This window comes from Rhinolophus ferrumequinum, chromosome 3 (assembly GCF_004115265.2).
Source record: "Rhinolophus ferrumequinum isolate MPI-CBG mRhiFer1 chromosome 3, mRhiFer1_v1.p, whole genome shotgun sequence".
NCBI lineage: Eukaryota > Metazoa > Chordata > Mammalia > Chiroptera > Rhinolophidae > Rhinolophus > Rhinolophus ferrumequinum.
The window spans coordinates 12,510,174-12,535,284 of record NC_046286.1 but is presented as its reverse complement, the minus strand read 5'-3'; the positions used below and the strand labels follow the sequence as shown (position 1 = coordinate 12,535,284).

General features: G+C 52.8%; 2 protein-coding genes across 5 annotated transcripts in view; both read right to left on the bottom strand.

The window, feature by feature from the left end:
• PTK7 (protein tyrosine kinase 7 (inactive)) overlaps positions 1-11,953 on the bottom strand; it is a 58,041-nt gene extending 46,088 nt beyond the window's left edge. Inside the window, exon 1 of the mRNA XM_033102898.1 lies at positions 11,708-11,953. Coding sequence (XP_032958789.1) covers positions 11,708-11,786 — 79 coding nt within the window. The 5' untranslated portion in view covers positions 11,787-11,953. The remainder of the gene's footprint in view (positions 1-11,707) is intronic.
• A 1,256-nt stretch (positions 11,954-13,209) lies between these two features.
• Positions 13,210-25,095, bottom strand: KLC4 (kinesin light chain 4). 4 transcript variants are annotated; one of them, XM_033095674.1, is made up of 16 exons: positions 24,936-25,095; positions 23,090-23,372; positions 21,892-22,122; positions 20,402-20,483; positions 19,331-19,541; positions 18,764-18,851; positions 17,544-17,645; positions 17,133-17,306; positions 16,726-16,825; positions 16,474-16,526; positions 16,196-16,266; positions 15,910-16,018; positions 15,194-15,334; positions 14,791-14,906; positions 14,356-14,419; positions 13,210-13,679 (listed from the first exon to the last, which is right to left on the bottom strand). In XM_033095674.1, exons 2-16 carry the CDS (start codon positions 23,345-23,347, stop codon positions 13,629-13,631), a joined length of 1,851 nt encoding a protein of 616 aa, XP_032951565.1. In that variant the 5' UTR covers positions 23,348-23,372; positions 24,936-25,095; the 3' UTR covers positions 13,210-13,628. The 4 variants fall into 4 exon arrangements, with proteins under 4 accessions (XP_032951565.1, XP_032951546.1, XP_032951574.1 ...); XM_033095655.1 differs by lacking the exon at positions 24,936-25,095 and adding an exon at positions 24,347-24,564; XM_033095683.1 differs by lacking the exon at positions 24,936-25,095 and adding an exon at positions 24,296-24,563.
• Between the last annotated feature and the right edge of the window lie 16 nt (positions 25,096-25,111).

Sequence of the window (25,111 nt, the reverse complement as noted above, 5' to 3'; positions counted from 1 at the left end):
TAATTACTCTTTTCTGGTTCTGTCTCAATTCGCCTACCAGACAATCCATTCCTGGAGCGAGTCTCCAGTCTCCCTCAGGAAGAGCTCAGCCTTTTTAAATGGAGACTCTACCATCAGAGAGGTATTTTCTTTCCATAATTGACTGTTTACCCTCTTAGGGACATCCACCTCCTCTTCCGGACATCTCTTGCCTCCTAAGGACTTAAAAAGCGCCCTTCCCCCCAACACACACACACACTACCTACCATGATGCTTTATGCCTTAAGCATCATTTGTTATTTATGTGCCAGACTAAAAGGAAAACAGCTCCTATAGAAAGTTACTGGTGGATGGGAAACAAAAAAACAGGCCTGTAAACAAATCACCCTCATCACATGATAACTATCTTTAATGGAGCATTCACTATATGACTAAGTCCTTCACCTACACTGAATTTCAAAGGTGTCGCTGATTTTTAAATGTGCCATGATTTATGTTTCACTAAAAGGAATGAATGGTATCAGTTAAATTAAAAGCTGTCCTACGTAATTATGTCACAACCTGATTTCAAAGATGTGAAACTGGGGCGGGGGGGTGGGGGTGGAGCACTTTAGAGTAAATGAAATATAGTACTATCTCAATTCTCACACGCTCTCCAATGGGGTTGTTATCATCCCCAGCTTACAAGAGAGGAAACTGAGGCTCAGTAAAGCGACCTGTCCAAAGTGCCTGAGGAGCAAGCTCTGACACCAGAACTCAGTTCCTAAACAGATTCCTGAATTTCCCTGTGGAGCAAGAGGCAGGGACGGCCAGGCCTCAGACAGACCACCAAAGGCAAGAAACACTAGTTTGGTTGGTTCCTAAAATCAGGGTCTTTCTGCAATTCCACCTTCACCGATCCTACTTCCAGAAACAACAACAAAAGGAAAACAGGTTTCCCTAGTTCCTTCCTCACAAAACTGGCTGGAAATGAGGGGGAAACCTCTCAGCCAACTTGTTATATATATAAAGCACATTTAACGAGCCTTTCAAGTCCTGGGAGTGGGAGAAGGAAGGGTTCACTGGAAATCTGACACTTTGGCAGCCAAGCGAGAGGGACGAGGCGCTGAGCATCAGCGGGGGGGCGGGGGTGGGGGGATAAACACCAGCCCAAACCTCTTTGTCTGACAGAAGAAGATGCTTCCTGGGGAGCAGGAGTTCGCAGGGATTTTTATGACAAAGCCCACCTAACAACAACCCTCCACCGGAGACCTGGCTGGAGTCTTTGTACAACCCACCTAACCATAAACCCTCTGTCCTTTCCCAAACCTGCTGGGGTCCCTCTTCCCACAAATACCTGTGACCGCCATAAATGCCCTTCAACAGCCCCCGTTTACTGCCCAGCCTGCCTGCTGCTAAATGAGGGCATTTGTTTCAAATTTGCAAATACCGAAAGCAGTGGAAACCTAAGTCCACTCCTAAAATGAAATGTTCTGCATTCCTCCAGGCCTGAAGCACCGAGCTTCAAAAGCTGCAAGAGGCCCCGACTGTTTACTCGCTGGTGGGGCTATTGGGAGAGGTATTTCCCTGCTCCCTGAGGAGGTTCCTTTGATCCGGGCCGGGTGGGAAGGGGACAGAGAGAGGTGCCACCCAAGCCCAGACCACGCTGGGCCCAGGCTCTCTTGCTCAGTTTCTGGGTCTCAGGCGGCAGCTTCAGGGGGCCTGGGAAAGTGAGTCTCATGGGGAATCTCAAGTAGAGACTCGCCTAAAATTGCTGCCAGAGACAGCAAGCCAGCTCAACAGGACCTCTCAGACCATCTTCAAAAGGCCCTTGGGGCGGCAGATGGCTCAGTTGGTTAGAGCGCGAGCTATGAACGGCAGGGTCATAGGTTCGATTCCCACACGGGCCACTGAGCTGCGCCCTCCACAACTAGATGGAAGACAACGAGCTGCCGCTGAGCTTCCACAGGGGTGGCCGGATGGCTCAGTTGGTTAGAGCGCGAGCTCTCAACAAGGTTGCCAGTTCAATTCCCGCATGGGATGGTGGGCTGTGCCCCTTGCAACTAAAGATTGAAAACGGTGACTGGACTTGAATCTGAGCTGTACCCTCCATAACTGGACTGGAGCTGACGGGCCCTGGAGAAACACTGTTTCCCAATATTTCCCAATAAAATTTTTTTTTTAAAAGTGAAAGTTAAAAAAAAAAAAAAAAAGGCCCTTGAAACAAAGGTAAGGAGACTAAGGAAGGCCCAGAAGGATTTCAGCACCCCGACCTCTTCCACAGCTATAAAGGGACACACACACACACACACACACACACACACACACACACACACACACACACACACTGCACCAAGCAACTCATCAGGACACTTTATCAAGGCCAGGGGCGCGTGTTTACTAAATAAAAGCCTTCTGTTTTAGGGAGTTTTCAGAAGGTGGGGCACACAGAGATCTTCCTGCAGGCTCCGGGGCTGTTCCAGGACCCAGCATCTCCCTCCTCCCCAAGGAGGGCCGTACCCCTGGGGCGGAGGAGCCCAGATCACAGACCACAAAGCTGCTGGCCAGCTGGGCATCTTTTGAATTGGTCAGTTTAACAATTGGCTTAACCTGCTAAATTAACCAAACAGATCCAGATAGAATGATTTGTTCTGTGTAGCTGGAGCTACAAGACAAACAGCATTTCCTTTTTTTTTTTTTTCCTTCTCTAAAGCTGCACAAGACAACTGTTTTCTTGGTGATTTGTTTTGTTTTTCAGGTGGCTGGAAATGAACTTAGGATCTCAAATGCCATCGTAGCACATCCCCTTTCGAAGGACCTGCTGGTCTGAAGGATCCTTCTCTCTCTTCGCCCCACCAGGGAACAGCTCACCTTTGTGTTTTGCAATAGCTGAACTACACAGAATCCGAACACCCAAGTGTCACTTTGCACCCTTCCATGACAGAACGTAAGTTCCCTTGTGGGAATCTGAGAACTTCAGGAGCAGAACAAACTCCGCGGGATCGCCAAGGGCGGTCAACAACTCGGCACCAACCTATGACAGACCAGGCGCAGAAAAGCTTGTATCTCCCAGAAGGTGAGAGGTCCTTGTGCAACCTCTTGAGAATTAAAAGACGTGGCCTCCAAAGTCAGAAATGGAAGGGAAACCTACCTCCATCGTGCTCCTACGATGTGCCACGGCCTGTACCGACAATCACGGGCACATCTATCCACACAAAAGCAGTTAGAGACGGCAAACTATTAACCGCGGCAGAGCCGACTATTACCACCTACGTAGTCTCCACCACAGCCATCACCCCGTCTGCAACTCCCAGCAGGCACACTGGTCTGGAATGTGGCAGCACACCTGCAAGCTGGGGCCTGTAACTGCCCGTGACCTTCTAGACGCACCAGGCAGAAGAGTCTAAGGACGCAAGGGTTCGTGAGAGAAGCTCAGATCTTAGGGAGTTGCACGCAGTGTCACGGACTTCTAGATGACATGCAGTCTCACCATAACTCTAAAAATGTTAAGATTACAAACCTCAGGATGAGCCCCTGAACACCTTAACTTGTTTTGTAACCAAAAAACAGGGAGAAAAATTGGCAATCTTGAATGCTGTGGCCCTAAAGATCTCTCCCTGTGTAAGTTGTCAATCGATACACTCTTTATGTAGAAAGAACCATGGTTACTCCACCCTCTGACTCTAGCGGGGCTGCTCCTAAACCCACCCCGAGAGTTATCTCATCTGCAAAATCCACTCCCCGATGTTTACCCGGTTCCAAGGCATGCGTGTGCAACGTTTTATAGCTTCTAGTGCTGACATACATACAAGGACATAGGAGAGCACGGAATCAGCTCTATTACTTAACTAGCTCTGCAATCCTCAGCAGATCAGACTTTGTGCCTCAGTTTCTTTATTGTCAAATGCCCCCCTCCTCTTCCCCCTCCGAAAAAGAAAAAAGAAAAAAGAAATCCACCACCCTCACCTTGCCAACCTCTGAGCCTTGCTGACAGGATCAAATGTCAGCTCAGTGAAAACATTTTGTCCACTGCAAAGCTGGGTCCAGTTGCTGGTCTTACCGGAGGCTCTCCCAAAACACACCCAATGCCTCTTTCAACTTCAAGCCTCCCTTCAGTCGTTCTCCCTCCTGTGCAATCCAAGAAAAGACGTTCCCCACCCAGGCGCTAGTCCCTCAAATACCTGAGAACGAACCAGGTAAGTATTTCTGCCTTCTCTTACTCTGATAAAAACTCTCGTTTGGTGTGGTTTTTATTTCCCTATCAAAAAAACTCCCTCCCAAACTTCCCCCAAAGCTACTCAAACCTTTCTGTTCCCCTTTGCATCCGGAGAATGACACCCTAATACCCAAGCACCAGTTGATTGAATCTAAATGCCTCTGTGCCCATGCACTGAAGAGTCCAGAATAAAATGCAGTGCTCCGATTAAGTGCCCTTCTGAAAACCAAGGGCAAAAAGGAGAGCCTGGAAGTGTGGCAGAAACACAGCGGAAGGGTGCCATCCTGGGTCGGGTCAGCCTCAAAGGTCACCACAGTAAAGGTCCTCCAAGGTCTTCTGTCCTCAAGTGGAGGCCCAGGTGACAGGTAGGAGTTGCCTAACGTGGCACGAGCAGTCTGGGGCAAATATGGGAGCGGAGCCCCTGTCTCCCCACTCCCAGCCCGGTGTTCCTTCAGTGCTTCCTCAGGTTAAGAGGGATATGCACCTCCAGGGGACCCAGAACGAGAGCCCGTCATGACCAAGGACCCATCCTGACAACTGAAGTGACACCACTTCTACGGCAGGACGTCCTCTCCATCGGGAATGCCACACACTGTACGGGGTGTGCCCAGGAGAGAGGCAAGCCTGATGCTCCTTCAGGAAGTGGCAAGTAAACCAAGTAGCCCCTCTTCTCTGAAGACTCAGCCAGCCTTCCCTATCCATTACCACCTACGGCGGGAAAAGGCGCCCAGAACAGGCGACACCTCAAGCACCTTAGCAGCCGACACACTGTCATCAACGGGGAAGCCAAGAGCCACGAGCTGCAAGGCCCTCACGCTAACGCGACAGCCATGTTGGACTGTTCGAGACGTCTGACCGACTGAAATACCGCCTGAGCTACACTAGCCAAAGCCCTGCGTCCTGGTGCAGGGCTGCATTCACGTGGAAGAAGGGTGCCTACTGCTAATACAGGCACTGGAGGAGTTTGCTAGCAATCCCAAAAGCAGACAGGCATTCTCCTCATTGCCCCCACCACCACCACCACCCCAAAAGAGAGCCAGTGTATGCTAGTGCCCACTCTGACCACCGAACCACCCATAGGGAGACCACACAGCTCCTCAGGAACCTCCATGGCGCTGATAGAAGTTCCCACAAGTTACACAGCATGACTGACTGGGGAAAACCCTACAGCCATCCCGTGATGACAGAAGCCCCTCCCCTGGGTAACATAAAAGTCTGCCTAAGCTGCAAGGAGCACAGTTTACTACCTACTCTCTGGAAGGACGTCAGCCGGGGGCGATGGTGGCCTTGAGCCAGCACTGACCACCCCGGGGAGAAGCTGCTGTTGGGATAGGGGAGGAAGAATTCCCACCAGGAAATGCAAAGTGACTGTATCCACATTTCTGAGCTGCTGTTAGAAAACTGAGAGCCATTTAGAAAATCTGTGCCTTAGAATGAGGAAACCACATCTAAAGCTGCCAGTCAAAAGGGACTTTGTTGAGCCCTCACAAACCCTTCCAGAGACGGAGGACTGGACAGAAAGGCTGACACCTTAAAGGAAGACAAAAGGTCAGGAGAACAGACCTCAGGGCTAGCCAGAGGGGCTGCTTTCCTGGGTCAACTGTCTTCCCAGCTGGGAGCACCAGGTGGCAAGGCAGGGATCGCTATCATTTGCTTTGAGGAAATGATGGAAACTGAGGCTTGGAAAGGTTAATGAAGCAGCTCAGGGTCATGTGGCTAGGAGCAACTGAGCCAGGACTAAACACACAAAAGCAGGACTAAACACACAAAAGCAGGTGTCACAGGACGAGAGATGCCGTCTCTTCCCTTTTTTTTTTTTTTAAAGGAGGTCACAGCTCACTGTAGCCCATGTAGGGATCAAACCAGCAACCTTTTTGTCTAACCCACTGAGCTAACCGGCCACCCCTCCCCTCTCTTCTTTTATGGCTCATTGAGGTGTGTGATTTTAGAAAAGAACCAGCCAAGTTTTCAGACCCCTGGTCCAATGCCTGTATGCACCCTACATCTACTGGCAATGTCAACCATCTCTCCTCTCTGAAGCTTTTCCACTTCCCATTTGCTCCTGCCTCGTGGACTTACTGTCCTACACATTCTGGAATGTTCTTCTATTCTCTGTAGCACTGTTCCAAATGATGCCTTTCATTATACTTCATCTGATTCATATCTCTGCATCCTGTCTCCTTCCTGCCTCCCGCTCCACCTGAGACAGTGTCACGCGCGGATGACCCTCCAACACTTTGAACTGACCTTCCTACGCCCCTCGATATTAACACCAACCTTTCTCATCACCCCACCCCCACTTTAGGCTGACAGTCTCCTTGAGGCTACCCAGTGGTTCTCAAACTTGAGTGTAGATAAGAATCTCTTGGGAAGCTCTTTTAAAATGCAGTTTCCTTTTGAGATTTGAACTCTGTGGCTGGACCGGCTATTCAAAAACTAACAATATGATCTCACAAATAAGAAAATAAAATACATTTTCTGGCTCCTCCTCTAACGATCTTGATGGGCAGGTCTGCGGTAGGACCCAGGTGAGTCAAATTTTAACCAGTACCTCTGGTTACTGGCCCCTCCATCCTTATCCTCCCCGTTGGTCTCTGGACCACATTTTTGAGAAACACAAATGTCCATCTTCCTGACACGTGACTCATAATCAGGACCCAGTTTTCCAGAAGTGACACACACCCCTAGACCAGGAAGTGCATATCCTGCTCATCGTAACAGCTCGAAGCTTCTGGCAGGAACTTATGATCTGCAGTACCCCTGGGAGACTGCACTCCACTCGCCTGTGCATTCGATCAGGGTTCGTCTCACAGGGACGCAAGAGCTTGGCCACCCCAAACCCAGCAGCGAGAGGGGAAACACGCCGGTGATATCTGCCCTTTTCCAAAGAAGTTTCCTCCCTGCCCCACTGCTACTTGTGGAGCATGACTGGCAGGGAAACGGCCTAAATGCAGAGAAGAAAAGAGGATGGAAAAAGTGACATACTACAGAGGGCTTCCTCAAACCGCTGATTAGCTAGCTGTAGCAGATCCTGTGCCAGCTCCACCAAAGCTGCAGGGGGCTCAGCAGGGCCGAATGTGCACTCAGCGGAGATCTCAGAGAACCCCCAAATGGGACTCTCACCCAGCCACCACGGCAGAACTTCCACACACTCTCAAAAGAAGGACCCGGTGGTGGGGGGCCAGAGCAGGAAGAGAGGAGAGAGGCAGGCTGGCAGCTGGAGGGCAAGGTTAGAACCGGCGCCAGCAGCCATGGCTCCGAGCCTGCAACCCCACCATGTGGCTCTACCAGGGGTAGTGCCAGGGGCACAGCTGCAGAGATGCATGCTACTGAGGTTAGGGAGAGCAGAGGGAGGCTGAGGGAGGAGGGCCAAGGATACCCAACCCTGTTTAATGACCCTTTCTTCCAGCAGGAAAACACCAAAGACAGAATCTCTGGCCCCAAAATGCTCTTGGCTCAAAAATCAGAGTCTTAACTGGCCCACCTCCACCCCAGATGAATCTCACAGAAGCTGTACTGGCTTAAACACAAACTCACGCGAACCCCTCCTTCCCAAATACAAAATCCTCCAAAGACTGAACAAACAACACGACAACTGTAGAAGCCCAGCAGAGACGTCCCTTTCCTTTAGGAACCAACTGTATTCCTGAAAAGTCGTCCTCCAACCAAATTTCTGCCTAACAAATCCAAGTTCTCCACCGGCTTTCATTACAAAATGAGACACATGCTCCTCTAGGAAAAGCTGAGTCTCTAAGAGCAACTCAATGTCACACTTAATGTTGCAAACCTTCTAGAGTCACACATTTAATAGACAAGCTTCCTGACAGAATCTCATCCAAATTCAACCCAAAGGGAGGCAATTTTTTTTAAGTGCACACATCACACTGAAGAGTGGTCACAGGAACAAAATGATTTGCGGCCAGTCTCCAAATACGGTGTGAGATCCAGGGTCCCTGACTTGCCCTATGGCAATAGGATTTTCTGTATAAGGCGAGATGCCTAGAACAGGACTTCTGGGACGTTGGGGTGCAGTCAGCTGGGGAGCTTGTTAATACGCACATTGGGATTTTGATTCGTGCTCCCAAGGTATGCTGATGCCACTTGTCTTTGGACCTTATTTTGAGTGGCAATGGCAAGTTGTAGATAACTGAGGCCCCCACCCAATTCATGATTTTTAAGCTATGGCCTTTCCAGGCAGGCCAGCTTCATACGTAGTGGTGGTTGCCCACGCCCAGAACTCTTGGAGAAGGCCAGAAGCCCTGCCATATGGAAAACTCAAAAACGCGCCACAAAGAACAGATAGCCCAGAAACGGGGACAGAAAAGTTGGTCCCTTGATTGGGTGACGTAGAGCAGGCACAGGGAGGAACAGGCCACCCCGACCCAGAGAAGCTGGTGAGGACACCAAACACCCCCAATGCCTTTTGGGGGCAATGGGGCTGCTTACCTTTGCCCTCTACCCAAAAGGTTCATTCACCTTTCAACAAACCTCGATAAGGACCCATTATAAATAAGATACTGGCCTTAATTCTACAGGCAGAGCCCCTCTGTAAGTTTAGACCCAACTAGGCATAAATATGGAAGGTGTCCTAAGAGTCCAGAAGTTTTCCAGGCGTTTGCTTTCTGACATGACAGATAGGACAGCTTGGAGGAGGCAGTGGAGGTGGCACTGGGCAAAAGAGATGGGGAGACAGTCCCTACAGGGGTACCGGCCAGCGAGGAAAGAAAGGTCTGAGAAACCATATATGTCGTAGGGGATGGGAAAGAAACTAGTTGGGCTGGAAGGGAGGGTTCCAATAGGTAGAAAATGTTTATTGTTGGGGATGATTGTAAAGCTGGAAAGGTATGTTGGAAGCGCACCACAGGAGAGGAAAGAATAAGAAAGGGGCCCTTCATTACATTTTAATCCTCAGCACAACTCCAGGAAGTAAGTCTCTTTACAGAGGAGGCCAACTGTGAGGTCAAGAAATTTGCCCAAGGCTGCACAGGGCCTGTCCAGGAGTTGGAGTTGCTGTTTTGCCAAACACTTCGTCTCCACCACTCAACCCTGCTCTCAGCTGCCAGGAGTTTGACTAGATCCTTTGGCGAGCAAAGTGCAGAGATCACCCCTGCCCTCCCACTGTACCTCCCAACATCTGAGAAAGCCCATCACTGATAAAAGCAAACTCCTGGGCCTGAATTACAGGCTGCAGAGCCTCAAGGAATCCGCAGAACAGCCTCTCTCAGAATGTGACTTTATTTCCCCCAAAGAAAGAAGAGCCTGGAGGAAAGAACCCAGAGTGAGGTATGGGGACGGGGATGGGGAGTGACCACAACTGACCATTCAAGCGGTCCGGGCTCACAATCCCAGGTTTCACCCTCTCCTCCACCATCGTATTTATCACAACGGGGATCTCCAAGCTTGGAAAGTTGCTCAGCCATTTACAGCATAATTACCCAAACTTCAAAATGGTCTAATCCACAAACCGAGCCAGCCTAAGGTCCCTTACTCCAGGCTTATTAACAGCAGGGTCTCACTACAACTCCAGTTAATTACACAAACAATGAGATGGAAAAATCTACTGAATCTATTTTAAAATCGTTGCCCCCTGAAGTCACGCCGGCTGGGGGTGGGTTGAGTGCCTGGATTTCACTGGAAGACAGCAGGCGCCTCAACCCGGCTGAAATGGTTAAAGCACATGGACAGGTTCCACACCAAGGCGCATTTGGTGGAACTGATTTAAGGCTCTCATTAAAATGTTCCTTTGTTGAGCACAGACACTTCCCCACCCTCAGAGGAGATTCCAGACCTCCGGTCCCAAGCCCTCTGCCTGCCCTAACTCCCCCACCAGGAGCCACCCCCCTCCGCTACACACCCGTCACCAGATTAACATCGATTAACATCAAGAGTCATCTTCTCAGGAAAGGAATTTAGCATTTGTTGAACAAGAGCTCCGTCTCCACCAGAATTTCCCCCCTCGACTCCAGCACTCTAAACATCAGCAGCGAACACAGCCAGAGTGAGCGACCCAAACCCCGAACCCCAAACAGCCAGCCGCCCTAGTAAGCCTGTGAACTCAGGCTGCTCGCCCATATGGCTGGGCCTCAATCCTGGCTGCGCAAAAAACTTCCATCCATGACTTCCTCTGGGAGCAGATGTGGGTTCTGCCACGAGCAATAACCACCCCGCACATCACAAGGAACACAGGGCCGCTCCAGGAACACCTCCTACAAATCCCTGGAGCCTGTTCTTACCTTGGAGTCCTGGGTTCCAATTACCTATCCTTTTACAACTAGGGGTGGGGGGGGATGTTGATTCCATCAGCACCAAAACCCCTCAACAGCTGGCAGGCCGGGGAGATGTCAGAAAAGGCAATTCTCTACCCTCACCTTCCCCATGGCCACTCTTCAAGGAGGAAAGTGATAAGCTAGGACCAAGGTCCCCTAGGCAGGGTTCCCCCAGAGAGGGCTACTGCCGCAATCATCATCAAAGATTTTTGCGGGGTTTTTTTTTTTTTGGCGGGGTGGGGGTGGTGGGAAGATGGGGGTTATATTTCCAGTCCATGGCGTGAGGTTAGCTTGGTTCTTTCCTTTAAAGCACTTCAACAACTCAGTGGTGACTCAGGTGTGATCCAGTCAGGAAATAAAGGCGGGAAGGGGGGGGTGTCCTATCTGTCCTGGAGATTCAGGCCACACCCTCATCAAAATGCTAAGCACCCCCCCCCAAAGAAAAGGCAGAATGAACTGCCCGTAAATAGTAAAATGTTCTTTCCTCGCTGAGGAGACACAGGATGGAAATCCAGGAAGGAGCAGAACAAACCCAGTCCACACCTTTGCAGGCCAGCCATGCCTGATTTTGGCAGCGGCCTTCACACATTAGTCACCGCGACAGCCTGGGACTCCGTTCCCCAGATTCGACCCTAGCAGGGAGTGGGCTCGGGCCCAGGAGCCAGAGGAGATGGGGCGGCCCCTAATTCTTCCCTTCTTCCGCCCTCACCAGCAGGGCCATCAGGGGTCCCAGCTTAGCCCAGGAACTTGGAAGAGGGAAGCCGGGAGCGTCCGGCCGGCGTAGGTAACAAAGCTCCGCGCACCGAGCGCCTCAGGTCGGTCCAGCATCCGGTCCCAGGCCGGCCTCCCTCACCTGGGTTGAGCCAGCGCGAGGGACTCGGGCTCCCCCACCGCCAGCCACCTCACTGCACCCCCCTAACTGGAGGTAGGGGGTAGTTCTTTCTCTCCTGAAAAGCAACTCCCCACCAGGGCCCGGGCGCCGGCAATTCCCGGCAGCTCCCGAGCAAAACTCTCCGCTCGGGCTGGGAAAACTCTGTAGAGACTGGGAACGCGTCCTCGTGGGTGTGGGTGGGAGAAGGGCTCCGACCCAGTCCGCGAGGGCTTCGCCACCTCCCAGCCGCCGGGACCTCGCCCCCCCAGCCAAGCTCTCCACCACTCCAGGGTGTCTTCCCCTCTCAGCCTCCCCAGCCCACCTCCCCGGTGTCCCCCTGTGCCCGGGGGGCTCCCGCGCTCGCGAGCCCCGCTCCCCCAGCTCCGCGGGACTCACCGCCCAGCAGCGGCAGCAGCAGGACGCTGAGCAGAGGCAGCCGGCGGGGGCAGTTCGGGGGTCCCCGCACAGCTCCCATCACTGCTGGCTCGGGGAAGGGAGCCGGCGGGCGCACGGCGGGCGCGCAGACTGCGCTCCGCGGCGGGCCCAAGAGGCCGAGCGCACCGGAGCGCGGGCGCCGCTGCAAGCAGCCGCAGCCGGAGCCTGAGGCGTCCCCAGCCGAAGCCGCGCGCGCCCGGTACCTCCGAGTCCTTGCGCGCCGCCGCCGCCGCTGCCGCCGCCAAGCCCCGCCCAGCGACGCCCCCTCCCCGCCGGCCGCTGCGCGGAGCCCCGCCCCCACGACGCCCCCTCCCCGTCGTGGCGGGGAGGAGCTCGCAGTTGGGGGAGGGGTCTGAAGATGGATCCGGGACAGAGGGAGGCGCCGGGCAGTGTGGGGGGACCTGAACAAGGTAGTGTAGGTAGGCTGTGCCGACCGCCTCATCTGCAGGAACTCGGGGGAACCAAAGTGACTTTTGCGATTCCGTGGCCCCGGGGGAGGATGGTCCGTTCTGGGCTTTCCTGGGGCTTCGGACCAGCAGTTCCCCCAAGTTCTCGGGGTGGGAGGGGAAACGGTGGACTCGGGCTCACTTCTCAGCAACCTGAAGTCCTGAGGGGGAGACCTAGAACATTAGGTTGTCCTTGGTGTTCCCCAAGCAAGGGAACCTGGGAATACTGTGGACGCCCAGGACAGCTGTAGCCTGGAGAAGTGAGGGAACCGTGCACGGCTGGAGTCTGGTTTGGCTCTGGACCAATGTGAACCCAAAGGTAGAAACAGACGGGACTCGGAACGCCCGGCTGAAGGCTGTTAAACTGACAAATTCATCCCAAGTCCATCTCCAGGCAGTCTGGGCTGTGTCAGGGCATGGCCAAGTCTCCAGCTGTGGGGAGGCCCAGCGCAGCCCTTGTTCCAGGCACCCCCCACCCCCAGCGCCACCACCCCCACATTCTTTCTTTGTTGTGAAAGCAGCAAGGGGTGTAGGAGGCGGGTCAGGAGGAGTCAAGCTTTAGAAGATGGGCCCCAGCTGCTGCTCAGGCCTCCAGGATATGCTGCGTGGGGATGGATAGTAAGTGCCTCGTCCCCCTCTGGCTCCGGAGGGCCCCCCAGGGCTGCTTAGAGCTCCCTTCCCCCCAAGCAGCTGGGAGGAGGAGGGGCAGCCACAGAGGGCCTCACAGGCCGGGAGCAGTGGCGCCAGGACTCCAGGGTCCTGCCACATGGCCACCACATGTCCCTAACAACCCGGTCCACAGCACCTTCTCCTTGGGTTGTGGGCCTCCTCCCCCACCCCCCAGATGCCTTCCTGCAGGCCCTGTTGGAGAGGATACAAACAGGGGAAGGAAGAGAGGAGAGATCCAAGAATCAACACTCCTCCTGTTGCCCCATCCATCACTGCCCCTCAGCCTTCTGTGAAGGGCCCCAACACAACCCTTGCTTCCTACCCTCTTCAGTCAGGACTCAAGTGGCAGAATGGTTACCTGATTCTTTTATTCAAGAAAAGTGAAATACGTGGACCAGAAGTGAGGCAGCAGAGGGAACAAGAGAGGCTAGGGCAAAGCAGCTTGTCTGGCCAGCCCTAAACCTTCTGACAGAAAAGCCTCTGACAGACGCAGGCTGCGTCTCTGAGGTGCATACCTGCTCCTTACCCACCTTGGGGGCCTCAGAGCTAGCTACGCGAGAGGACCACAGGGTAGGGAGAAGATGTCCTGAGGCCTTCTTGAGCGGGAATTCCTGAGGAGGGAGCTGAGACCCTAAGGGCAGCAGCAATCTTCTGGTTAACTGCTCCCCCTTCACTGTCCCACCTTGGGGTTGGAAGAGCCAGGAGCAGTAGGGAATGCTGTGAGGACTGTGGGGGGGACCCAGCAGACTTGGGGGGTAGGTTGAATGTCAGCTGCTTGAAGAGAGGTTTATAGTACTGGCACTGAGGCCCCGGGAGACCTGTAACAGACAACAGATGCCATCAGCCTCCCAAAGACTGTCTGTCCCCTGGAGTCTGTCCATCTCATGGCTGCATCTCTGGACCTAGGACGGAGCCTGTAACCTCAACCCCAAGCTCCGGGGCTTTGTTTAGACTTTACTAGGATTTTCCAGAAGGCCACAATCTGGTGGAGAAAATAACCTGGAAGAGCCACATGAATATTGGCAATATACTTTGAATGTGTTGATACAAATGATCATTTCCTATTAAAACTGCATTACTGTTTTTCTCAAATGGAGATGATTGAATACTCTTTTTCTTTTTCCCCGTCTCCTTTGCTACTGAGTCCCCAAGGTGAGGTGTATGGTGGCTGCAGGAGGAAGAGCAATGAGAATCCCCAAATCATTCCTCAATTATTCCTAATTCCAAAGTACCAGTTTAGAGGACATCAATTCCTGTCCCCCTCCTGATTAATTTATTTGCTACTATCTCTAGCCTGGAACTGTCCCTTCACAGTCACCACCCCCAACAAGCTGTCTGCCTGATTCCATCTGCCAACTCCAATTCCCTAGCTGGAGTCTTCATCCCAGACGCCTCGCCTCTGCGCTCTGCCCTCTTCCCTAACTCCAGCTGGGCTTGCTCTGTGGCTGTCCTTTCTTTCTCACCCCCCAATATGCGCATCAGCACTGCTCTCACCTGGAGGGGTGCTGCACTGGGTTGGTTCAGATAGTTTAAGGAGGCTGCCCGCTTCATGTTGCTGCTACGATGGAAAAGAAAGATTTGAGGTCTCTTAACTTCCCTGGAGTGGCCCTAAAGCGGTGGGCCTGCTGTGCAAAACCAAATCACTGCCTCCTCACCATCAACCCCCCGCCGCCCGCCCCCCCAACACACACACACACACACACACACACACACACACACACATTCTTGTTTTCATTGGTTAATAGCATCTCCTCAGGCATCTTTCTCCCCAACTGGGGCACCCATTTTTCCTGAACTCTCTCCATGACCATGCCATTGAACTTCTCCATGATTCTCTCCAAGACACTTCTCCTCCAGAGTCGAGGAGCCATGGGGAGTTGGAGGCCAGGGTTTACTCGCCTGCTTTGCCATATCTCAGTCTCACTGTACCTGGAGGACCGAGGCTCCGTTCCCTGGAGCTTTCTCACCAGGAGTTCACTGCTTCTACGAAGCACGTCTTTGAGCTTCCCCAGAGAGCTACTCCTCTGTAGGGTCCCGCTGCCATCCTGGTGGAGAGGGACGGGGAACAAGCTAAGGGGATGCCATGCAGACTGGCTGCTGAGTCTACTCCTGACATTTATTCTGCACGCACACACCCTCCCCACAAAGCCCAGTGACTAAAGATGAGAGTGGTGTTACTAGCTGGCTCCCAGAGATCCCCCTGAGAGTGATGGGATAACTGGATTGGAGTGGGGACAATATATTATCATATCCTACATGGACAGGTTCCAAGCTTCTCACCACCACCTGCAGGAGGGGGCAGGAGAGATCGAGGGGCAATAATCAGACTCACCCCTGACCACTCCACAGCCACAGAGGCTTCTTCGCCTCTTTCAAATTTCACGCTGCTCCCAGGACCCTCCTGGGAGGTCCTTCCACTGTCACCCTCCCCAAGCAGCTCGACCACCTTGGTCTGGCTGATAGGATCAGTGCCCTGAAAGGAAAAGGAAGAGGTTGCGACTTTGTACTCCTCAAACGTCTCAGGATGGGGCTCTCAAGCTTTTCTTCACCATCTGCAACAGGAAGGCATTTTTCTCTGTGATGTACCTGTATATCGATACACGTACTGGAACGATACTCACCTTTTCTATTTGCAATGCATTCCTACATATAGGTCACATATATTTTTAGCCATGACCCACACTAAATTGATTTCACAACCCAACGGATGAGCTAAGACCCACAATTTGAGAAACTCTGACATAGGGCTCCCCTCCACCTCAACCCCCTCACCCACGCCCCTCCTCAGTGGAGCCTCCAGTTTGTGAACGGGCAGGGCTTCCCTTTTAACAGTCCCATTTAGTGAACTTGGAGTTCTGACCACAAATGGCAGGTGGGGCTAAGAACACACTTAACAACAGCCACGACCACCAGGAGAGTGTCTCACCTTCCTCTCCAGGTCTTCCTCCTTAGCCCCTCCTCCTGCAGAGGAGGCTCACAGGAAGCCTCAGTGGGCCCCTGTTCCCAGGGCACTTCCTTCGGGACCCACTTCCCTTCCTGGTCTCTGACCTGTTTCCGGGAACGCTGGGCACATTCCTCCAGGGTCTCAGCGGCCTCCAGCTTTCCCTGGCGCCTGTACAGAGCTCCTAAGTTTCTCAGAGTGGTGTTCACTGTGGGGCTGAGGGGGGTGAGAACAGGGAAGGAAGTGAGGATGGGTTTAGGAAAGAAACAGGAGAGAGACAGAGCTAAGGCTGAGGGAAGGTCAAAGGGAAGAAGGGAAAAGGTCCGGGAGGCCAGGATCAGGGCTTGGGTGGAGCGCATCAGAGGCCAAGCCAGCTTCTTCCTGGCAGCTCACCTGCTCACTTTGCAGGCCTTGTACCAGCCGCCGTACTCAGCGTAGGGTGTGCCACCCTCACGTTGCTGGCTCTGCAGGAGGACAGAGGGGTAGGGGAAGCCGGAGGTGAGTGTACAGAGATGCTGGGGCACAAGTCAACACTGGGCTAGGGTGCAGGCTGGGTGACGGAAGGCACCGGGGCTGGTGCTTGGGTGGGAAGTGAGGAGCTGGGCGAGTGCGAGGAGTACGACAAAAGCCCTGGTAGCCTCGGGCTCCCCAGGCTGCACCCCCCCACTCACTTTGCTCATTTCCTCCCGCTCCTCTGCATGCATCCAGATGGGCTTGTGGTCATCTGGGGGTGATACATGGGATGGAGTGGCAAGGTTAGAGAAGTGAGCTGGACAGTATGGGGGGAACCAGGACCCAGAGGCCCACAGGGCTTGACTAAAGGGGTCTGGCTCCCCCTGAGAACCACGGTGGCCTCACCCCCCACCTTCAGTCTGTATTTCTTTTCCTCCCTGCAGCTCCCTCTCCAGGCCCTCACCGCTTACCATCCACAGATCCAAACTCTTGCACGTGGGCACGGGTCAGGATCTCTTTGTAGAGCGTTTCAGCCTCAGCGTACTTGCCCTGTTTCAGGTAACAGGAAGCCTGGGGGCAGGGAGGCAAAAGCACAGGAGCAAGACATGAAGACAAGGTCTCGGCCAGGCTCCGGGATTTCCACTTCTTGGTCTCTTTATGCCTTTCCCCAGAGATCTTCCTCACACCTCCTTTTCTAGTTGCAGGGTCAAGAGGGTTCCCCCTCCCCTCTAGAAAGGCTATGGAATTTTTGCCTTCCCACTGAAGTGAAGCAGATCCCTCAGCCCCAAAGGTAGCCCCAGAGACGAGCGCAAAGGCAATGGGGTTAGTGTACCAGACCTTCCCCTCCTTCCATCGACTTTGCCCCTTCCTCCCTTACCAGGTTGTTCTTGGTCCGGGCTACGTTAGGGTTGTCCGGCCCCAGCTGCCCCTCATAGATGGCCAGCGCCCGCTGGTAATAGCGTTCCACGGCCTCATACTTGCCCTGGTTTTGGCACAGCAGGGCCAGGTTGTTCAGCTGCTTGGCCACATCTGGGTGATCAGTGCCCAGGACCTGAAGGGAGCAGAGGAGTGAGAGATGCCTGTCATTGTGTGTGCATGTGTGTGCACAGAGCTACGTGTGCACACACGCACACATACCTGCAGGGAACAGAGGAAAGGGAATGACGGGAGAGGGAGCAAGGCAGAGAAGGGGGGATGAGAAATAAGGAAATGAGGGAGAAGAGTAAGCCAGAAGAGACGGTGGAGGAGGGGTCACAGCAGTAGGGAAGAATGGGGTGGACGTGGGTACCTTTTCTCGGATCTCCAGTGCCCGCTGGCACAGTGGCTCCGCCTCCTTGTATTTGCCCCTTTTGCCATAGAGCACAGCCAGATTGTTGAGTGTGGCAGCCACCTAGGGAGACAGGCCTGTCCTCTCAGAGGCTGGTGCTTTCAAACACCTTGAGACTTGGAGGTCCTCCCCCACGATGCACAACCCCAAGAGAAAGGGCCTCTCTGCCACCCTAGCCAGAGGCAGGGGAGGGGAAACTAACTGCTGAACTGGATGGCTCTGAGGTTCTCCATGGGGGTGGTATCGCCCTCTAGGGGCATTTTTAGACATTTCTGGAGGTGGGTTTTTTGTTTCTTTGTTTTTGTTTTTTTGTTTTTTGTTTTTTGGTTACCATGAAAATTGGGGGCACTATTCCTTTGGGGAGGCAAAGATGCCACAGATGGTATGCCGGGGTGGGACAGCTCTGCCAAGTTCCGAATGTTCTGCCAGACATTCAAACACTGAATTTGAGCTTTGACACTTGGTAGGATATCAAGACAGGAGTTATGTTTTCTTGATGAGACATCATCCCTGCCTATCACATATCATAACATAGGGAATTATTTGCACACAGTTAGCTCATTTTCAAAAATACCTTATTTTTCATTTTCTCCACTTTGACCGTCTATCGTTTGTCTTGGCATGCTATCCTTAGTTATTTCTCTCTTTCTCTTATCATATACAAATAAATCTGGTCTATCATTACCTATTCTAACACTGGATTTTAATTTTGTATTCTGCTCTGTCATTTTTTTAGTATTTCTGGCTTACTGGTCTTACTTCTTCTAAATCTAAAGTTATTCACTATATATCAGACTACTATATTACATCTGCTAGCAGAGTTGTACTCAATACTACAACTGTTATTATATCGTACTTTTATTTTAATGTATTATATATATTATTTTATTATAAATCACTTTTCTTGTTTCTCTTTTACATTAATAAGGTATCTTTCAACCCTTTGGAAATTATATGTGTAGGTAGGTTAGAGTATCTATGACTTAAGTTTCAGAAAAACATTCATTATAGGGAATCATTGGATCTTAGAGTTGAGAACCACTGGGCTCAGTGGACAGTGCCTGGAAGAAAGGAATCCTCGTGTCTCCTTCCTGAGCAGCCCCAGAGACTGGGCGGAGGGCAGTGGATAGACAAGCTGAGAGGCCATAGAGCATGGGGCAAGGGGTGCAAGGAATACTGACAGCAGGGTGGTCCTGGCCCAGGGTGCTCTCCCGGATGCTGAGGGCATCATTCAGCAGGTGGGCAGCTTCCTTATACTTATTCTGGTCCCTGGAAGAGGACAAAAGTGACAAGGGTTTACCCTGAAGTCTACCCCTAAGCCATCTCCTTCCCTCCTTTCCTTGGGGAGGACTGAGATACATGTAGGGGACCCCCATGAGGAGACAGGAAGCCTGTGGGAGGAGTGAGTAGGGTTCACGAGCACAGCCATATTGGATGTAGAACAATGCCATGCCAAGAGGCGGCCACGAGTTATTGGACACGAGACAGAAACAGAGAGAAAGAGACCCTCCCCAGAAAAAAGACTGGGAAAGCCTGAGAAATGAGTATGTTCTGAGGTCAAGGGCTCAGGTATGGAAAGAATGCAAGTTCTGGTACACGAGAAAGCCCCCAGTGGCATACACCTGGGAGGCCCAGCAGGGAGAAGAGGTACCCAGTGGAGAGGAGGAAAGAGGAGGAACGGGAGCCAAAGGCGGATCAAGGTGGGAATCCGTAGACAGGTATGTGGCAAGAAGGAGGGCAGTACTCACCTATACACCAAAGCAAGGATGTTGAGCATGGTTGCAACATCGGGGTGGCCGCGGCCGGATGTGCGCTCCAGATCCTCCAGTGCCTGCTTGCAGAGCGGCACGGCCACCTCATAGCGACCCTGGGCTGCATACTGGATCACCAAGTTGTGTAGTGTCCGTAACCTGGCTGGGATCTCATATCCGCTGTGCTGGGCGCCCTGGCCACGTGACACTAAACCATCCCAGAAAATGAATAGGAGATTTCCTCAGGGGACTCTTCCTCTCTCCGTTGCTGCCTGCCCTTCGCACGCCTGCTCCATGCCTGCACCTGTCCCCTTGCCAGGCTCTCTCTCTGGAGACCTGCCTCAACTGCTTCCCTTTGCCGACTCTCTTGCGCCTATGCCCAGCACAACCCCATTTGTTCGTGCAGTAATGCGTTCACTCTACATTTACTCAATGAGCATGGGCCAGGGGCTGGGCCAGGGAGACAGAGATAAGAAAGACCTGGTTCTTTCCCTTCAGGAGCTCATGCTCTTCCACTCTAGGGTCATTCTCCCTCTCAGCTGGGAACTCCTTACTCGCGAGACCCACGTCGTTCTCATCTCGGTACCCCTAGTGCCTAGCACAGTACCTGGCACACATTAAGTGTTTAATAAATGTCAATGGGGTGGCCGGTTAGCTCAGTTGGTTAGAGCCCATGCTCTTAACAACAAGGTCGCCAGCTCGATCCCCACATGGGCCACTGTGAGCTGCGCCCTCCACAACTAGATTGAAAACAATGACTTGACTTGGAGCTGATGGGTCCTGGAAAAATATACTGTTCCCCAACATTCCCCAATAAAAATTAAAAAACAAACAAACCAAAAAAAAAAAACAGAAAAAATACATTGAGGAATAAGGGGGAGGCTGAGGAAAATCAAAGTACTAGTCTAGTCTCTGCCCCATCTCCAAAGGAAGTGGAGAACCTCTTTTCTGGATGGGGGTGTGTGTGTGTGTGTGTGTGTGTGTGTGTGTGTGTTGGGGCGGGCAGGCACAGCTGGGACCAGACTCCTGATGCCCCTCTTCACCCTCCAACTCCAGAGACAGACTCACAGCCATTGCTGGCGTCTTCTTCCTCCTCGTTGGGGAAGAGGTCATCCAGGGAATCCTTGGTGGCATTGCCCTCCTTCTCCTCCTAGAAAGGAAGCAGCAGGACGTCTGGGCCAAGATCCATAGTCACCTCTTCAGGGCCCCTCTAAACCATGAAATCCTTGATAGGGGGGCCCAGGAGAAGACCTTTGTTCATGGGCCCGCCCCCGGGAAGGCCAGTATCTGTCTCACCAAGCTCAGGCCTCTCTTGTTTGTAAATCTCATGACTTTTCCTTCCATTGAGAGTTTCCTTCCTAAGCACCTTCATTCTCCAGCCTCCACCTCTCTCCCCCCTCGACTCATAATTATAGCCCTGCGTTTACACTGATTATACGTCTGTCCTGTCTCTCCCGAGGGCAGGGAGCGTGTCTGATCTTACTGACACGTACCCAAGTGTCTAGCTCAACCTTGTGCCATCACCTACCACTGCTCACGCTGGACTTAGTGTCCAGCCCTCGCTGTCTAACCTACTTCCACACTGGGCAAATCTGCTGTGCCCACCAGGCATGGCAGCCCTGCACAAACACCTCCAGCCCTCCTGCCCAGCTTTGCCAATGTGTCCCGTGCACATTACTCCACTTTCCTAGGGATAGACCAGCTTCCCAGCCCTGGAGCTTTATCTATGACATCCCCCGAAACCCCTCTCCGGCCTAGAAAGTTCCTCCCTTTACCTCATCATCCATCAAAATCCATCCCAACTCCTAATCCATTCAAATAAAAATAAAAAAAAATCCAACCTAAATCTTACCCATATCTATACCCCACCTCCTCTGTGAATCTTTCAGAACATTCCAGCCCCCAGGAACCTGTCTCCTTGGAATTCCTCCCACAGTGACTGAACCCCTCACCCAACACTGAGCACCTGCTGCTTTGCATTGTCAGGTATGTGTTCTCATGGGTACGCCTCGTCCCTGCAGCTGCATTATAAGCTAAAAAAGCCGGCACTCTCTTTTTCAGTTCTTCACACCTCCCCTACACACATCTTCCTGAACTGCTTAAAGCCACAGAGATACAGACGTGCCTGTTGAGTGAGGTTAAATTTCACACATCTTGAGAGCAGATTTTAGGAGAGTCTTGCTCAACGGGGCTACGCTTTCCCTAATTGTAGCACTTAGGATTCTGGATTAGAATCGGCTAAGTGCTTATCTGTCTCCCCTTCCACAAACCTATAATTGTGAGTGCAGGAACTCTGTCTGCCTTTTTCACTGTTGCATCCCCCATGGAGTCCCCAGTGCCTGGTATATGGAATAGTCATGACATTACATGTTAGTGGAATACGTGAATATTGTTTCCCCCTGGCTATCATCTGGAGTTGGGGTCAGGACCTGGATTATGCCAGGTGGGAGCAGGTTGAGCCATACTCCTGGCCCCTGCAGATGATGGAGCAATTGTCCCCTGTGTGTGGTGACTCCCAGCTGTCCGCCCCCCAGCCAGCGTTGCCCGTGTATGCTTACCGTGGTGTGCCCATCTTCGTCGTACTGCCGCAGCTGCCCCAGGAACTCCAGGTGCTTCTTTTCCTCCTCCAGCTGTGCCACGGCCTGCTCGCTGTGCTGTAGCCGCTGCTGGGTGCCTGCAAGCTCATCCCGGAGCCACTGGTTCTCCTGGCATAGCCGCCGTACCTGAGCCCGCAGCTTCTGTTTCTCCGACTCCACCGTGCTCAGGTGGCCAGCCAAAGCCAGCATCACCTAGATGCATACATCCTCTGAGCACCAGACGCTGTCTGGGTGTTCAGGGATAGGCAGGAGGGGAGCCTACCGGGAGACACAAGATGAGTGGGCGCCAGAAAATGGGGCGGGGGGCAATGGCTCTACCGTCAAAAGATACCCTGAATCCAATTTCTCACCAGCTCTGTGGTCACCACCCTGGGCCAAGCCACCATCAATTGCTACCTAGATTACTATACAACGGCCTTCTCACTGGCCTCCCTGTTTCTGCCCTCGAGGCTCCCTTAGAGCCTCTTCTCAACCCAGCAGCCAGACGATCCTTTTAAAATGTTAAGTTAGACCCCATCACACCTCTCCTCAAAACATTCCAATAGCATCCATATCATTCAAAGTAAAAGCAAAGTTAACATGATCTGTCCCCCTCGCCCAATCCCATGAGCTCTAGAACTTCCTTTTCTATTTTGCTTCCCCTCATTCACTCTACTGCAGCCCCTCACTGAACTCACGGGGAAGGCTCCAGCTCAGGGCCTCTGCACTTGCTGTCCACTCTAGTTAGGATGCTCTCCCCCCATTTATTGTATGACTCATTCCCTCACCTTCAAACCTTTGCTCAAATGTCACCACTTCAGTGAAGCCTTTTTTGACCACCCTATCGAAAATCATCTCCTCTCTCCATACTCCCTAATCCCCTTCCCTGCTTTATTTTTATCCTCTGAAACAGTGAATCATTTGCTTATTCATTTGTGTATGGTCTGCCTCCCTAACTAGAATGTAAGTAAGCTTCAAGAAGACAAGGATTTTTCACTGTTGTGTTCAGTGATGTATCTCCAGTGCCCAGAAGAGTAGTACCTGGCACACAGTAGGGGCTTAACACATATTTACTGAATGCACGAAGGAATGTAGGCATCTAGGACAAGGAGATCCCAAGTGACCCCAAACCTCCAATCAGACAACTGCTCGTCTATGGGCACCACCTCTTCCCTCTCACCTGGGCCTCACTCAGCCCCAGCTCGATGTTTTCCATGGAACGGCGCAGCTGCCGGGCTTTCTCATGCACCAGCCCTTCTTCATGACCTCCCTGCTCCAGACACTCGATGGTATGGGACAGGCTTTGCAGCACAGCTTGGTGTTCAATGTGGAGGGCCTCCAGCCCTTGGCTCACCAGCCGAGTGCTCCCCAGGATCTCCTCCTGGCTGAGACGGTGCCCCGCAGGTTCATCCCGCTGCCCCAACACCAGGCCCGACATCCTGGCCAGGGGGACGGTGCCGGGGCTAGGGAGAAACAACAGAGCTCAGGTGGGGGTAAAGATAAGAAAGACAGGTGGTGGGGATCCGAGTGAAGGGACCAGAGAGAGTATGGGTGACCCTGTGGTTTAATTGGAGAGAGAGTAACCAGTGAGGAGGGAGCCTGCAACACTAAATAGAAGCTCCGGTTGTGGGAAAGAGAGACGGAGAGGAATTAACTTGAATGAAAAAAGACAATAGAAGAAACAAAGGTCCTGAGAACTAAAGGGATTTAGAACTTAGGAACAGAACAGAAAACGTGGACAAGAGCTTGGGTTCGAAAAGGAAATCAGGCGATCAGACAGCACTGCAGGGAACACAGAGGGTGTTTAGGGAGAGCTGCAAAGGGAACCAGGTTAAAGCAGACAGGAATATGCAGAAAATAGTGCAGAGGTTTCAAAAAAGGGAAGGAATACGTTCCAAAGTTAAATTAGGGAAAAGAGAGAAAAGAAGAAAACAGGAATCTTCATCGCAGGATCCAGATGAGAAGGTCCCCAGAGGCTCTATCTAGGTCTTCAGGCTGCGTCACCCACTGGGCAAAGCTCGGTATCTCCAAACCTGGTCAGCCCTACCTCTTTCCACACTAGACTTCAACCCAGATTTTCCATCCTCCCAGCCTCACGCTGTCTTTCTATTTCCTCAAAAGGGCCTTGTTTCTCATCTTTGAAGTCTTCTTACCTGTTTACAGAGCAGAGCCCTTGGCTGTGGCACTCAGGCCAGAGCCCGGAAGAAACTGTTCAGTACCCAAGGACTCAGGAGGAGCTGCCCTGCCCGAAGTCCAGAAGTCTAGCGTTCCCACCCCTTCTCTGGCCACTTCACAGAAGATCTGGCGCAAAGCCTCTCCCTCCCCCTGCCTGCAGTTTTTCAAAGACGACCAACGTCCCTCCTCCTTCCCCAAGCCAACCTCTCACCCAGGCCTGAGGAGCTATTTTCTCCCAAGGGACTGAGACTTGATCTGAGACCTGCGGCAAGGGGCGTGTCTGGTTAAGGGTGAGGAGGAAGACCAGGTCATTCCAGGCTCAGTCACTTCCGTGGCTTTGCTCAATTACGTTCACCCACTAGCAGGCTCTGAGAGTCACCTTAGGGTGCCTCCCAGACGCCCGATGATGCAGGGAAGAATGGCAGGTCTACTGAGACGCTGCATGGTCACAGGGCAACGCGGCGCTGGGAGTTGGTCTCCCGGGCCTTGGTAAGCGGGTGAGGACTGTCCCAGGCTGTCGACCTGCCTTGGGGCCCAGGGAGAGGATAGAGTGAGATGGGCGGGGACGACGGGGAAAAGCACAGGTGGACGACCGAGGTCGGCGTCACCGGCGAGGACCCAATGGCCCGACGATCCGGAGGTCACTGAATCAGTTGGTAGCGCAGGGGGCGGGGCAGGCGACTGTCTGTCTGTCTGGACGCCGAGGGGCGGGAAGAATCGCGGGGGGTGGAGTTTTTGAGTCTGGAGTTGTGTGAGGTTGGTCAGAGGGGTATGTTCATCTGTCTGAGATTGCGGGAATAAGAGGTAGCGGGACGTCAACCCTCAGCCTCAGAGGAACTCTCAAGACTCACCCGTCGTCTGTCGGTCTGGCTGCCGCCCTGCCGGTACTGCCCCTTTAAATCCATCATGGCCTCCGCTCGAGGCAATTGTTTTGACGGCTCCAAGAGGCGGGGCCTGTGCCCCAGTCACGCGACCTAAGAGCCGCCGAAGGATTGGCTCTGACAACGCGCAGGGAGGGAAGGAGGTG

Bases quoted from the DNA above. Each gene is read 5' to 3' on its own strand.
- KLC4 (XM_033095655.1), bottom strand. From the start codon at position 24,396: ATGACCTGGTCTTCCTCCTCACCCTTAACCAGACACGCCCCTTGCCGC. The intron at 17,646-18,763 runs GTCAGTATTCCT...CTGTCTCCCTAG, and splicing joins TGGGCCAGGACCACCCTGCT to GTGGCTGCCACACTCAACAA. The intron at 14,420-14,790 runs GTACAGTGAGAC...TTTCCATCGTAG, and splicing joins ACGGAGCCTCGGTCCTCCAG to CAGCAACATGAAGCGGGCAG.